This window comes from Fistularia commersonii, chromosome 32, assembly GCF_037954325.1.
Source record: "Fistularia commersonii isolate RoL2024-O1a breed Wild chromosome 32, RoL_Fcom_v1.0, whole genome shotgun sequence".
In the NCBI taxonomy this organism is placed as follows: Eukaryota; Metazoa; Chordata; class Actinopteri; order Syngnathiformes; family Fistulariidae; genus Fistularia; species Fistularia commersonii.
In genome coordinates, this window is record NC_141315.1 from 6,253,304 (window position 1) to 6,269,984 (window position 16,681).

Below are 16,681 nucleotides of genomic sequence, written 5' to 3' on the forward strand. Positions count from 1 at the left end.
GTCTCTCTGTCTGTCTGGTCTTTATTGAAGTAAATAGGTTATTACAATTTTCATCCTCGAGTACATTTGTAGGTTGCATTTACAACAGCTATTTTCATATTCTGACACTGTGGGCCTCCCTTCAGAGAAATAACTTGCAAGAGTACATTGTGTTTTCTGTCCTCTTCAACTGTCTGAATGGGAGAGTTCTTTCAGAGGAGGAGAGACCCAAAATGAAGAAAGGTTTTGTTTTGGTTAACCACTCCCACCACTGGAGGGAGTCATGCCACCATTAATGACGAAGAGAGAGGTTAAAAAAGGTTATAAATCATGCCTGAATGTCCTAGGGTCAAAGAGCTGTTTGATGAAGCGCAATAGCTTTTTGTCATAAATAATGTACATGATGAACATCGATGGTCTGTTTTGAAATGTAATATTTGAAGGCTTATTTGGGTGCAATGTGGAATTAATCGTTTTTAAAACTGTGCATCTGTTTTGCACACTTTGAAACAACAGCCAGCACTGTGGCCTTTTTTTAAAGCAGAGGGGTCACTGACATTAGTGATATTATATCAATACAGGAGTCACAGTTATGTATTTATTGAAATTCCTTTATCATTTACATCATGGCACAGTATATGAAGAGAACAATATCACAGTGTCAAGGTCTTATATGTTTGAAAAAGAATAAATATATGTATAGTTAGTAGAAATTATCATCATCTCTGTTATTGCAAAGATCCTTCAGAAAATGGCAGGAGATTCAGCAGCTAACAATGTAATTTGTGTGCATGTGTGCATGTGTTTGTGTGTATGTGTGCTTGTATTTGTGATTTTTAATGTAATGAAAGTCAATAATGTAATAACTGTCCATGAATGTAATAAAATTACCAAACAAATGATGTTGTAACTTACCCCCAGTCTCTCTCTCTCTCTCTCTCTCTCTCTCTCTCTCTTTCTCTCTTTCTCTCTTTCTCTCTCTCCTCTCTCTCTCTCTCTCTCTCTCTCTCTCTCTCTCTCTCACACACACACACACACACACACACAAACACAGTGTTTGAACTCTCATGCTGGGTTGTTGCCAGGGAAAAGATGAGAAAAAAAATATCCAGACGATAAGAAAAAAAAAATGGAGAAATCAAGAAATTTGAATTTCAAACCTTTTAAGTGGCAGACATGCACTTAGGACACCAATCAGCACTCTTTTTTTTCATCTCTCAATCTTTCCATCTCACTGATGAAATTTAATATAACCTCACACTGTTACATCCATTACCTCTAGTCTCCATGCCTTTTTTTTCCACACCAATCTTGACACATTATTACACGCGGACAGCCGAGGAAATGGTCACAACCTGAGATAAGTCTCACCCTGATTTCACCACCAGCTTTACTGTAGTCTGATTGTGTATTTTTAGAAGAGTGATTCGCCCCATCCTAGGGCAAGTCTCATCTTATAACAGTTCTTTAAAGGTGTCATTATTGCCGAGACCGTTGCACTTTGAGGGGCAGAGATTCAGGCTTCGCTCTTTACCTCGGTCCACTTGTGGTTGTTTCATTTACCAGATGAGTAGACGGCCATTTGCTCTTTTTCAACTCACCAAAAGGCTCCTGCACCGCAAATTGCTCTCTGCGTTCAGTCTGGGAGAACTTTATTTATTCATGATTTGTTCCGAGGCTGTGCTGTTGTGGCAGGGAACGGTGAGGAGATGTAATCCGTCACTCGCTGTCTCTCCTCTCCCCTCAGTCTTTACTTCCAGGCGGCTGTTGCTGCCGTGTTCAATGTTTGCAGAGCTGTTGTTTCTGCAATAATCTTCTCAAAGGGGATTGAACGCTGTTTTATTTCTTATTCTTATTCAGCTGATTTTGATTTGCTAAACAACCATTATCAGGTTCCATGCCATAGCCATAGGATAGAATAACAGATCTCTGTTATACTATTTAGAAAACTCTATTTTAATTCCACTTTAAAAAGACAAATAATGCCATTTCTTATCCATGCCATGCAGATTTTTTACAATTTATTTTCTGTGTACCTTATTGTTATTGTTATTATTCATATATTCGGTCATTATCTCCCCTTATCCCGCAGTCAGGGTCATGGGGGTGGCCAGCGCTGGTCCCAGCTGTCGTTGGGATGAACCCCTGGACTGTTTTTCTAATACCTACAAAAAATATGGACAATTCCATTCGAAATTTGGCATTTTCCCCATTATTTTTTTTTCGGACACTTGAAGATCAGAAAAATCCCACTCATCTGTCCAGGCCTACTACACACAGAGATAAAACATACTTAATTCAAAGATAAACAGAATAAAGGTTACAGAACAAAAGAATGTGAAACATAATATAGCCGAACCTTTAGTGATGGGTAGCTTGGGGGAGCAAGAAAAGATGAAAATACCTAATAATATAATCTATTGTGGAGGGATATCGCCCATCCTCAGATGTACTAAATCTAAAGTTTGACTTTTTTAATTGAAAAAAGTAGCCCAGCATATTCTGATGTTTATCCAACCCAATGCAGCTATGAGCATAACCTTGAGTGAAAAAACTGCCGATTTGACACAACATTGACCGTGTGATTTACTGGAGGATAATACAACCTAATATTCAAAATCTCTCATTCAGTCCCAGAAACACGGAAACAATGCGACATTGCTTGATGGAGACAAAAGTGGAGAAAAGAACAAAAGGCTTCCACATAAAACATTTTAATCATTGTGCTGCCATCTTATTTGTTCTCTCTTCATTCATTGAAGATATTGTGTGCTACTTCAGAAATCAATTTCATGTCCCATTGTATAATCCGTCATTATTTTCTTTCACATGCTGCAACTTTTTCTGAAATAGTCGGAATTTTGAGGCTCTCCCTATAGTTTTCCCCTCCAGCTGATTTTCGCTGTCTAGGCTCAGTCCTTCAGTCACAATGAAAACACTGCCAGCATCTAGAACTTTCAACATGATTCATCTGTCATCATGACATAATGGTCTGACAATCAGTGCCGATGGTGGATAAAGTGGCACGGCTTGTTCTCAAGCCTGGTGGCGCCATTTCTCGATATCACCCCTTATAGTATTTTGTTTTATACTTCTTTTTATTTGACTCATAAAACTTTCTCAAATTCAGACAGGGCCAACACAAGCCAAGCAAAACAAGTTCTTCTTCTCAATCGTATGGAGACAAGTTGAGTCATGAGAGTTTGACAAAAAAAAAAGACAAACAGCAAGATGTGAAACACATAATAACATTGACCACCATGAAAATAAGTGGTAATGCGTCGCTTTTGATTCATTTTGACTGCAAAATATTGGCTTGCCAAGACTTGGGATAAATTCTCACTCAGTCCCGGTTCTAGTATCTCGCAGCCATCTGTGAATAAAACCATTTCATTTCAATCTCCCATCCAGCAATAAACAAATCTATCCATTCCGCAATTCGTGATTTGTTATCTGAAAATGCCGGCGCTTTAATTACACACCTTGCGAAGTCGATTGGAAGAAAAAAGGTAACATTAACTTGTGCTCCTCTTTATTTCACATTAGAAGAATCATTTTCTTGCACTGCTTTGAAAACTGGATCCCTGATTCAAGCAGACCAAATCTCTTATCCCCAGGTGTTAGACACTGAGAAAGAAAATGACAAAGTGCTATCAGAACTGGGCTTCCGTCTGCAGGCAACATCCATTCTGATTTAAAACTAAAAAAAAAAAAAAAAAATCCTTTGATTTATTTTGAATGATGGCTTGGCTAGGTTAGCCCTCCACTGGTAATTGATGGTCATCTTGAATCAAACGTGAATTATTGATTTGGTGGGTTTTAATTGATGCTTGCACACAAGCAATTGACAGAAAGTCATTTTCTGCCGGACCTCAAACTTGGTTGATTTCCGCCTGCAGAAAAATGTCTGCTCATTGACATCCTTTGTTTACCTCCGAAATAATAGCTCCGGATTAATGCTGGCACGACGGTTGGCTCGATTCGCGAAAAGTACACACAAGTAGCACAAACAAAGCAGTCCCTAATGGCTGGAACATGAATAGATAATTGCTAGAGGTTTCCTCAAAATCGGGACATCAGGATGATGTCTTGCCGACAGACACAGACCTGCTGAAAATGTTTCCCTGCAGATGCTTGTCTGGGTTTAGTCGCATGGAAGGACACTGCATTTGGGGTTTAATGAAACCTTAGGCAGGCTTCTTCTTCTCCTTTTGGCTTTTCCTTTCAGGGGTCGCCACGGCAATTCGACCTTCTCCATCAAACCCTATTCTCTGTATCCTCCTCTCTCACACCAACCATCTTCATAATCCTCTCTCACTACGTCCATAAATCTATAGATATTCTGCATCACTTCATCTAACTCATTCCAGAACTTCTCCTTCTCCTCTAGCTCACTAATCTGACATTCTTTTCACAGACAGAACATTCCACACAAACTTCTCCTTCAAGATAACTCCTACTCCATTCCTCTTCCTGTCAGTACCATGATAATATAACTTAAAACCTGCTTCTAAGCTTTTAGCCTAACTACCTGTCCACCTGGTCTCCTGAAAACACAGTATATCCACCTTTCTTCTCTGCATCATATCGACCAACTCTCTACCTTTTCTTGTCAATATCCCAATATTCAAATTCCCTACTCTCAGTTCCAGACTCTTGCCTTTCCTCTTCTCTCTCTGCTTCCAGACACACCTTCCTCCTCTCCTTTTTCAACCCACAATAGCCCAGTTTCCACTGGTAAAATGTAGGTCATTGGCACCAATGGCGGTCGTTGTTAACCCGGGCCTCGACCGATCGGGCATGACATTCTTAGGTTTGATTCACATGTGTGGTTTTGGCAGAAGTTTTACGCCGCATGCCCTTCCTGGCGCAACCCTCTGCATTTATCCGGGCTTGGGACCGGCTCAGGGAGACACTAGCCCTTGTCCCCCTGAGGCTGCATTGAAATTAGACCCCTTATTTTGGCTGGCGGGACACATTTCTTATTTAATTTTTATGCGAAGGCCAACTAGGTATCATGTAAAATGAAAAAGATAAAATTGTAATTAATTTTTTTTTTTGGCATTTTATTTCAACTTTGAAAACATTAATGATCGTATAATACACACGAGAAAATATCATAAATGTACATTATTTATAAAACATTATACATTATAAACATTATTTTGTATGTAATCATCCATACAAAAGTAAACAAAAGGAAAAAACAAGGAGTCCCTGAATTCAATATTGAATGAATATACTAAAATATTCAAAGAAAATAGTTTTGGGGGACGTATGAAAAAAGCAAAATGAGCCCGCGAAACGTAAAATGCCCAGGTCTGCCTTAGACAGACTATTAACAAATATTTAAAATCCAATAAATAATGTCATCATGTCTGGTTTGAATCTGACAAGGGGGGCTTTTCTGTGAGTTTGCATGTTCTCCCTATATCTGCAAGGGTTTCCTAATGTTTCCTTCCACATTCCAAAAACCTGCAGGAGGTTCATTGGAGAACACACCCAGACATGTGGATGAGAGTGAATGTATCTATTTGTGCCCTGTGATCAACTGGTGATCAGTTGGAATAGAATCCAGCCCACCAAGGACCCTGAGTGTAGAATAAATGGTATAGCAAATGAATGATTGTAATAAATAATTATATTATATATATATAATATATATTATATATATATGATTATATCATAAAATCTTAAAAAATGATCACAATTCAGACTGGACCCATAGTTCCAGTACCTTTTTAGTTTTCAGTTTTCAGATATGCCTTTCATATCCTTTCATATGCAGGGTTTCTATTCCTCTTTCACACTGTACTGGAGCATAAGTACTCTTAGTGTAAAGCCATTATATGTCATATTGACCCTGAAATGTAATAATCTGCTGTAATGATGGCCGACCAATATGACCAAATCAACAAAGGTGTCATTTTGCATCTTTCCACACCTGTGGTTCAGAACTGCATCCATCCCTGCTGCAGGCTGAGCTGTTAGAAAGTTTTCTCACTGCGTCCGAGGCGGTGGGGTTCCTTCTTAAACAGGCTTCCAACAAGTAGCTGAGCAAAACGAAGCAGTGAATGCGATTTAAGTTTGAGAAGCTGCATAAATGCTTCACGTTTCGAGAATAGCATCCTCATGGGCTCATCTCATCGCTGAGGAAAGTGTGACAAAGTGAAGTGTGGGGATTAAGTTTTTCCTTTTTCTTATGATAATTCACACCTATCCCCCACATACGGTAAAAGCCGTCATCTCACACTCTTGCCTTCCCCCTCCATGCATGACATTATTTCCTGTGTATTGTCTCCTCTTTTACCCCAGTTTCTTGCAATCACACTCCCAGTGTGTACTTCATTAACAGTTCGAGTGCTGTATTATTGAGCGGTAAACATGTTATTGCAGGGCTCCTCTGTCTCCCTTATCGGGTCGCGACAACAAAGGGATCTATTGTTTACGAGGGATGCTCAAGTGGGATGTTGTGACGCAAGATGGATGGGGGATGGAGGAGTTGTTGAGTCGGGAAATTAAAGCTAAATCTGAAAAATCAAAAGGCGAGATATATCATTTATCTATATTAAAGAGTATATGATGAATCTGTTGAAAAATGCTATTGATATTGAAAAAAACTTCATATGATTCCCCCTTCTGACTGTGTCCTTAAAATTCCAGGACTTTTGCTGACTCTTGGAAATGTACTTTCTTTACATGGGTGTAACTTTTGCCATAAACAAATGAGTAAGAGAGAATTTGAATAAAAATGTAAAAAGCCAGAGCAATTATTTACATAAACCTGAAGCCTGAAACACCACTCCACCAATGTAGTGTCTGCTGCCTCTTTCACAAGAGATATTAAACACAAATGTGAAATCACTTGCAAAATATTACATTTATGCGCGATGCAAAAATCAGGGCGAATAATGGAATTATTACGTTTCAATGAGGCATCAATGCCAAAATGTTTTTCCTCGACCTTTTGAGGGTGTTTATGTAATATGTCGGATATGTCGTCCACTTTGTAATTCAGTTAGTCTCGAATCCAGATTCAAGCTGTTCCTTCTTATCTTAAGTTAGACCGGAGGTACCTACATCAAATAATTTTGCAATCAGTTAAACTGTCTTCATGATAAAATTTTTCCAAGCAGTTATAGAATCCAGAAATTCTTCAGCAAGAAAAAAACCCTCTACATATACATGCATAAATCCAAGAGTATTAAACGATAAAAAAAGAAAAATTAATCATCCTTGCTGTCATAACATAAGATTCAAATTAAAACCAGGAGGGCAATTTTTAGTTTAAGCTACATAAAATATATGTATCACTCTCTCTCGCTCTCTCTCTCTCTCTCTCTCTCTCTCTCTCTCTCTCTCTATATATATATATATATATATATACATATATATATATATATATATATATATAATTATATGTATATCGGCCTGCTTCTTAAAAGGAAAGGTAACATCAAATCCACTGATGTCTGGCATAGAACAGAGAAAACTTTATTGTGTCAAATAAATGGCTTGTATATTGTAATATTGAAGACTATTTACGTATGACTTGTTAAGCACTACAGTCTTTAAAATGAATTTGCTGGATAAGATCTAGGACTCAAACTAAAGTGTTTCATTTCCATCTTCTTTTTTTTGAGAGTATGCAGGAAGAACTGAGCATGAGAGCTTCCTGAGAAAATCCCTCCATGGTTTCACCACAAACACTCCTCGTTGGATCAATTCAGTATCTTGTTCTAATGGGTCCTCCCTTGAGCCACAGGGGGTGTGTAAATAAAATTTACAGGGTGTCATTTCAAATCCACTAATGAGGTTTTTCTTAAGAATCTTTCCCATTTCATTGGTTTTGGACCGAAATACAGGCGAGCCTGTAACCCTCTCTCCTCCGAGGTGCCGAGTGTACTAGACTGTATCCAACAGGTGATAACTGGAAAAAAAAGGGACTGACACATATTGATTTTATACCTGTGGTCATTAGTCATTTCAACAATGTGGGTAAAAAACTCTAATTAACATTGAGATCCAGCGGAGGGTTTGAACAATGAACAGAACGGGGAAGGCTGTGCAGATCGCAGGGGAACATGATGGGAGAGTGCAGGAGCAGTAACAAGACCGGGCAACCCGGACACAGCAGAATCATCCCCGGCTGGGAAATTCATGTTATCACACGCAGTGATCATGTGGCAGACGTTGAAAAAAAAAATGCAACCGATGGGATCACCGAAGATTCGACTGCAGATGCATGAGAGATTTGTATTCTAGTTTTGGAATGGTTCACTATAATTACACAGAAAATTAGTATTTTTACCAGAATTCAGAATTTTTACCAGAATTCAGAATTCACAAAAAAAGCAAACACTGACATGAAGCCCACAGTCTAGCATAGACAACCTCCTGTAAACTCATGTTCTACAACAGGATGTTTGGTTTGGTTTGTCAAATCTATGGCGGTCGATGTGTGATTAGTAAAAGGATGTACTACAATTAAGAAACTCTACAAGGGTGTAGTAGATGCTTAATTCATGGAAGTCTGAATGCTTCTGTAGAATGATAATAATAATAATAACAATAATGAATATACTTATAGAGCAAGTACTGGGTGAATGAGAAGGCTTAAGAGTATGATATGGATGAAATGATATCACACATTGATTCCACCTATCCTATGGTGAGGGACACGATGGTGCTAGAGGGTTCCAGATAACCTAACAGGCCCCCTGTGGGGATCAAACCAGGGATTTCTTTCTGTCAGAGGGAAGGGGAAGCAATTACCACTGTACCATCATCGCCTAAATTAAATAGACAGAAAAGTAAAATAAAAAACAATAAAAAAATAAAATAAAATAAAATAAAATAAAATAAAATAAAATAAAATAAAATAAAATTAAATAAAATAAAATTAAATAAAATAAAATTAAATAAAATAAAATTAAATAAAACATGGCCAATGCGGGTCTTCAGTTTTGCTTTAAAGACATCAACAGAGCAGGCCTGCCTAATGCAAAGAGGCAGGCTCTTATGTTATGCTGACTTTGGACAGCCTGAAGTGACTGCCCTGCTAAGTTTATTTTTGATATGTCTAAATGTAGGTTTTATGTAGGTCTGAAAAAATTCAAAATAAATCCTTTACGGCACTACTTGGAGTACTTGTATGCTTATCAACTTTATCCCTCTATAGCTACCACAATTTATAGATGTAATGAGAGAAGATATGAATTTAGTTGGTGTGAGAGAGGACGATACAGAGAAGGTTGATTCAATGTTGCAACCCCTGACGGCTGAAAAGAAAAGAAGATAAGCCACTTTTTACTTGCCTCGGTGGTCATACAGTCCTTGCAAGCGAAAACACGATTCTATACTATGGACCTTTAACCCCAACATCTTCAAAAATCCTTGAACTCGTTCTTGCATTATTGTTTTTTCTGGATGCACAGGTTGAGGATGGGGTCAACCTTGAGTCGGCAGCCGGTCAGCTTCAGGAATCTTCTCTAGGTTGCAGTTGAGGATTTTTTTTCTGCATGAACTAATGCGTCAAGCAAAGCTGCATAAATACAAGGGAAGCAACTAGTTGATTTTCACTCTTAAAGCAAGCTCAAATAGGAACAATGCACATACATTTAGTAGACGAGGTCACGTTTTGATCAAACAGCGGGTAGAAGGGAGCCGATGCTGATCAATGCGGAGGAAATTCTCATAAAAAAGTCTCATTTCTTGAATTTACAGTGCTCAGTTATTTATAATTTGGAGAAATGACTCCATCGTGGAGCTCTATTTCAATCAATCTATGTTGAGAGGCGGTAGGAGTTGATTAAATACCATAATTTAAAAGGGAAAAAAATGTAATTACTGCACTGTAAAAGTAGGTACCTTGGTAATTATAAGTGGTAGGGTGCTCCGTGAGGACTGTGTCTATCGGTTCATTTAGTATAGGCCACCTCCTGAGCATCATGTGATTCACCCTCTCGCCACATTACTCTGCAATCAATAAACCCAGACTGGGGCCAAGTGCATGTCTAAAACATCGATGTGCGAGAGAAGAAACAGGATGCGATTATAATGAAGGTGGGACTGCCAACGTGTCTCAAAACCCCCTGCATCCATCTCAAAGCATGCTGAGGAACAGCTGACATGGTGATATAAATACTGTACGAGGCAGTTCTTAGGCCGAGTGAGCAGCAGCTCTGTTCCAGACGGCATGTCTCCATCATGCTTGTTGTCTTGCACACATGGCGGTGCACAACAAGCCTGCTAAAGGCCACACAGTACGAAAAACAGTCTTTATGTCTTCACTTCTATTTGCAGCGTTCCAATTTGTAGATATGCTGCTGCGCACTTGTCAGGTTCAGCAGCATTCTTGCTAATAGACCTATTTCACAAGTGGCTTTGTGACAGAATATACACATCGATACTGATAATCACATCAAGGCTATATGCAAAGACAGAACGGCATATCTGGTCATATAAGAAACTTGTCATCCTCGTTTTCATGTCATAATGCTCACGATTACATTTGAATGTTTTAAAACTAATGAGGTTTAGATCCTGAGAAGCACAAAGGGAGTGACTGATGAAGCAAGTTAGGTTTCCTCTTAAAATTTATTAATTTAGACATTTTATTCTACAAAATACTCAAGACATTTTTATTGTTTGTGTGGCATTTAGTTCAGACAGCGATATATTTGCATCCTCATTTTCGAGAGTCCCAAAACTGGCATCATGAGGGCAGGTGGAGGCCGAACAGAGTTGTCAGCGCAATACAGTGGCGACGTGTCGGACGTGTTATGTGAAGATCTTTTGTTCCAGGCATCAGGTTGGTCACTTATTGCTGGGCTGCGCTGCGATGTAAAGAGCCACCAGGCAATAAAGAGCACCTCCTACAGTCAGAGCCATTGTGGTACGGTACAGTAGCCTGTCAGGAACGCCTCGCTTCAAATGAACGGGGATGCTATCAGATGCCTGCAAGTAATTATTTTGAAACAAAGGTCAGTACATAAAATTCATCTAAAATCTATATAAAATATGAACATATGAATATGGATAAAGTCCATACAAAAAATCATTTAAAATTATGAGTGCCATGGTAAGAGATCGAATTAATTCAATCGATACTAATCTAATAATAATAAGCAAATTATGAATGAGCAAAACTGTCAGGTCAAAGAAAGTACACCATTATGTAGGCTGAATGGCTTTTTGTTGTGTGTTATTCATCACCTGGAAAATTTTCTGGAGGTCAGGCACCTTGTTCACTCCCATGTACTCCACTACGGACCCTGTCTCTGACACCACCTTGGTGGGTGTGGCAAAGATCATGGTTGGTGGCTCTGCTGGCACACCTGGCCTCAGCCCCTGTCCAGAAAAGCACAACCAGATGGTCAAACACACAGTTCTTACATGCATCAGTAATATGCATACTCGGGAGTTTGGTGTGTATTTTTACTATTTCTATTTCTGTCCAAAGACAAGAAATATAACAATAAAAAAAGCAAATATAGTTTTACTAAACTACCTTAAATGCAAATACTCCATAAAATAATTGTTGCAATCATATCTGATGATGGAACAAACTACAAATGACAAAAAAAAAAAAAAAAAACACTGGTCTTTCATGTTATTTTGTTTTGACATGATTTTCTACCTAACCTCTAAATGTAAACAACAAATCTGTAAACAGTTGTTTATGAAGCTTGTTGTTTCTTTGAATTTTCCCTTGAAGAAAGCTAGATCCACCTTGCTGTGAGAGGCCTATTACCTTTTTTGTAGTGTGTGGAGGCAGAGTGTGGGTGCCGGAACAAGAATTCGACATATGTAAATGCAGAGGCACTGGAGGATTATTTTTATATCCCATTTTTCGAGAACACTTTACTAAACAAAATTCAACAGGGATCTAGCTTAGCGCATTAGATCAGAAATACAAAGTTTCCTAATAGCTACTGCTTGTAAAACACATTGTGCCAGGTAGAGGAAAAAACAAGCAAAACAAAGAGGTTCACAAACTGAGACTTTAAGTTACTGGATTCCTCCCCTTATTTACACACACACGCATTAGGGTGCTCTTAAAAGTCTATGTGCAATTTTTCCAATGAAAAATATTTTATGCCTGGATTAAGTGTTGAACTTAATCAAATATCGACTGACTGCCTGAATTCACCTGCCATGTGTGCAGTGGAGCAGGGAACCCAGATGGTATCAGGTTTCCCTCGAATCACTTCATTACAGCACATAGACACCGTTACCAGGGCAAGGTACAACAACCAGAGAAAGCACTCTTAAAAAGTAAATATCTCACATGTGGCATGTACTTCATTACTGAACACAGCAACATGCAGCTCAAATCCCTGATGCAGACATCTTGTTTTGTGACTCTGTAAGGGTTAAGTGGTATCACTTGAAAATTTTTGAGAAATTACAGTCTGTGTTACTTTTTCATCAGTCTCTGGGTCCAAAGGGACTTAGTTTAATCATATGTGTATATATGACATGAGTAGCTTCAAGGAATTTTTCTTTCTTTTTTTGTTTCCTTGTGATAATATATTGTGTCTGTCTATACAATGCAGCTTGGGGCATGTCACTCAAGATTGGCAGGTTAGTGAAGTAAAGCATGGTTCAATCCAGGGGTTTTACTTTTCAGAAGGATTCATCATCAGGGGAACATCTGTCGTAGACCTAAACATGTTCAAACTGAGATGAGATCTGAAAACTGTACTGAACACCTTTGGGGAGCAATTTAGGTCTAATACAATGACTGATTAAAACATTAGACATTATGCATTTGTAAGCACACATATTAACCACCAAAGTTAAAGTGGTGCAATGACACTAATATTGATTTTCAAGACATCAGAATGGATTGAAGTTACCCATTCATTTAATGGAATTTGTAATTGTGATTATAGTCAGAGTTTATTGATAAGCCTATTAACCCGCCCTTTCGCAATGTTGGCGGTTTCCCCGCTTTCCTTTCCGGTCTTTTGTCTAAGCAACTGTGTTGGCGTGAATAATTGATTATTATTTGTTATTCTTGAGGTAAGTATGCACCTCCGGACTTCTCTATGTTTGTGACTGATCATCTGGCACTAACAGCCTCGTTCTTCTGAGACCACAGTCATAAATTGATGGGAAGGAAACCCTGGTTGGCATAATGAGTTGATTATCTACCCTTGTAACATGACTCTTTTGTTTTGCCAGCTCACTAGAACAACCTCAGTATTTGTTGAATATGTGCTTCTTGACTGTGATCAAATGTCAAATGGTGCTGGGATTCAAGTAACAATACCACAATATTATAAGTATAACTACTGCACTTTATTGAAATAGCTAAAATATAGATATCAGTGATGGTGTGAAGTTAGTTCAGTTATCATATTGTATAATTGATTTATTGGTTTATCTTTAATGACCGATTTATCTTTCGAGCTTTGGTATATAGTTTGCAGCTCCATGTTACATGTGTCAATGAAGATTCACAGTCATACAGTTCCTGATATTGACTAGTAAAATCTTATTGAGACAAATAGACTTCCTTAATTCTTGAAGACGTTTTGCCTCTCAGGTATTCAGAAACAAAGAGGCTTTTTGGCTGAGAGGTGAAATGTCTTCCAAAAAAAGTTCCTGGTTACCAAAGTGCAATTTGAGTTATTAAAATGTCTTCTGCATTCACATATAGACATTATATGAAAAGGGCAAGTGGTCAGAGATGACATTTAGATTGAGTAAGCATACATATGGTTTTAATTTGTAGGGCTATGTACAATATTATGATTGTTTGAGTTACGAAACTAAACCGTGGTGAACAAAGCTCGGAAGATGAAATGACAATCTTTATCCAGGACACTGAGGTAAAGCTAGGAACCCATTTCAATCCCCCACACAGTAGAGGTTTTCTTAGATAAGACTATGGTGCTGTGAGATGTCTCTTTTTGAACACATCTTATCCCATCACCCGAGCACAAGTTATTTCCCTTTCAGCTTAGCTTTGTGGGAGGTAGCTATGAACATTTCTCCAGAAGCTGTGAAAAATCTTGTTAAACTGGAAATTACTGGGTGTTGGAAAGAAAGCTAAAAAAAAATATTTTTTCTTTAAGTTTTGCGGGGTCAGGCTTGAAGTGTATTAAACCAAAATTCTGGTGTTTTCATTCAACAAAATCATATAACATGCGAAAACATACAACTACTTCAAATGGTTTTGATTGAAAGAGGAGGCTTAAATTGTAGACAGAAATTCTTCCTCAATGTAAATAGGTTGAGATATCTCCTCCATATATACTAACAAAGTAATTCGACCAGACAGGTAACACAAGGTAATGTAGTGCCCGCTGAACCATGACCTTATAATTGTAATTAGAGGAGAATAGTTTAAAAAAGATTCACAGTTTAACAGACATAAAGCCATCTTGTGAACAAAAAAACAACACATTTTTGGTTTTAATCCGAGAAGGGCCTGTGAGAGTTGAAGTCTAGTGTAAGATACCGCTCACAAGCAGAATTATCACATTTTAACAACTAGCAGTGGGTGATCTTGGGGTTTGGAGTCTGCAAGGGCTTCCCTTTTTCACACCTGTCACCTGAGCTATCAGCTCTCTTCCACACGCTGACCCATCCAACACGCCCACTCTCAATTATACCCTTCTTTCTTCTAAGTAAGAAAGGGGTCTTGAATCAAACTACTATTAGACCAATGAAATAAAAAAAACCTCTATCATATTTTGTCTGTTAAATGCTAAGGTAAACAAATTTACCTAAGACGATGTATCTGTCTGTCCTGTTCTGTGTTGCATTCTCCTGATGGCACCATTATAAAAATATAATTAGCACTAAACTCCTTTCTTATAAAGATACGTTTCAAGCTATATGTGGAATTGGGCATTCTTACTTCCTTGGCACTTCGGTGAACTGAAAATAGAGAGAAAGTCTCTTTTCCTATCTGTGACCTAACCGCTGACCCAAGCTTGCAGACAAATACACAGGCATACAACACGCAGCTTTATGTAGCTTTATGCAACAACCGGCAGGCTAAAATGCTAAAATGCCCAATTGCCTTTGATTGTACATGCTGATAGATATTGTTTTGCTGTAGAAAATGCACAAAAGTATGACAAAAGCTATCTGAAAACACTACCAAAAGTAATATTTGCATTAGCTTTTGTAATCAGGTTTAAAGGCCAATAAATTGAACTTGACAATGTGTATACATTTTATTATACAAATGCTTAGAAGTGACCTAAACTTTTGAGTAAGGAGTAAAACAAGGCAGCATATTTCATGATTAATATATGACTATATCTACACATGTAACCTTTCTTCCTCTGACAATAGGCTATTTTGATAATATTGATTTTTTTCTTCAGTCTGACGAACTTAATCATTCGGTGAATGTCGTTGAAAGAGCCGCGGTGGCCTTTCTAATCCGCTGCCGTACGATAACAGAGCGGTAAGAGGAGGACAGGAAAGCTACGGCTGGTATAAAGGTCACATCCTAAAGATGGTCGGCGGGGCCAAGACACTGAGTGGGCTTACATTAACTGGAAAGCCCGATAAAGGCCAGTTTTAACAGGGAGAGCGAGGAAAAAGAGATAACCTTTCGAGATAAAGGTTTAACAAGGGAAAAGAGAAAAGTACACTGAGAAGTAAAAAAGACTACAGACTACAGACTAACTGTATTGTTCTCTAGCCTTCACAGATAATAAACAAAGGTTTTAATGCAGGTTATGAAATCGTTTTTCTAAAATAAAGGAAAATCTGAGGCAGTACATGCTAGCTGTTTAGCTAACAGCCGCGTGCCGTATCGCTCACCTCCTGGGCGATTTTAAACAAGACAGTTACATAAAAAAGGTTGTTTTTGGCGGAATAATACCAAGATATTTTTCTTACAACAACGTTAAACAGTTCAGGTGGGATATAACCCCGAAAGCTACTAGCATGTTATTAAAGGCGACGACGTGTAACGCCAACATGAAGGTCATCTTCGACGGGGGACACCGGAGGCCGACGCCGGGTGTTCCGGGCTCACCTGGGGGCTGTACGCCGTCGCCGGAGCAGATCCCGTGAGTTTCTGGGTGATGCCGCTGAATTTGTAGTACATTTTTCAGCTGAAGGACAATGAGAAGTACGTCGTCCACAACAAAGTACCCCCCGGTAAAAGGTCTTTTTCCCGTTAGCGTCGATGGAAAGTGACGTATGCCAGTTGGCTTAGCCCCGCCTGACGGAGCCTGAACGACGGCACGTCTTCCACGTTTTCCAACAGCAAAAACCTCATAAACCGTCCAAAACACGGGTGAAAATAGCTTTATGTTCTGTATAAATAAAAAACAAAACAAAAAACAAACAAAAAAAAAAAGTTTGGGTTTTTTTTGTAACCCTTTAAGTTTCCAGTACTTTTCATTTCGTAAAAGAGCAAAGTAGTTGAGGAGGCAATAATTAATACAAATGAGCCGAAACCAGAAACGCCTACACATGAGTAGAAACACAACAAATGCAAATTATCATAGATTCTCTTCTTCAGTGTAATAGCTGTATTAGTTTTGAATGTATGCAATTGTTATTTGTAGTTTTACTTGATTCTGCTTTTTTTTTTAATATAAGGTAAAACCAGACCACGGATTATAAATGTAGTTTATGTTTACGTTTATGTCCGGTTGCACTGTAGCTTGACTGTAGCTAGTGTCGGGATTATCAACCTAGGAACTGATTAAAAGTAAAA

The 16,681-nt window shown here is 38.4% G+C and overlaps 1 protein-coding gene across 1 annotated transcript; it reads right to left on the minus strand.

The window, feature by feature from the left end:
• Positions 1-10,559: 10,559 nt before the first annotated feature.
• On the minus strand, positions 10,560-16,150 carry cox7a2l (cytochrome c oxidase subunit 7A2 like). Its single transcript, XM_086140081.1, has 3 exons — positions 15,992-16,150; positions 11,197-11,331; positions 10,560-10,938 (listed from the first exon to the last, which is right to left on the minus strand). The coding sequence occupies exons 1-3, from the start codon at positions 16,061-16,063 to the stop codon at positions 10,798-10,800; spliced, it is 348 nt and encodes a 115-aa protein (XP_085996207.1). The 5' UTR covers positions 16,064-16,150; the 3' UTR covers positions 10,560-10,797.
• Between the last annotated feature and the right edge of the window lie 531 nt (positions 16,151-16,681).

Excerpts from the sequence above, each read along its gene's own strand:
- cox7a2l (XM_086140081.1), bottom strand. The coding sequence starts at position 16,063 with ATGTACTACAAATTCAGCGGCATCACCCAGAAACTCACGGGATCTGCT. Across the intron at positions 11,332-15,991 it reads CGACGGCGTACAGCCCCCAG|GGGCTGAGGCCAGGTGTGCC; the intron begins GTGAGCCCGGAA and ends TTTTCTGGACAG. Across the intron at positions 10,939-11,196 it reads ACCTCCAGAAAATTTTCCAG|GCATCTGATAGCATCCCCGT; the intron begins GTGATGAATAAC and ends AATTACTTGCAG.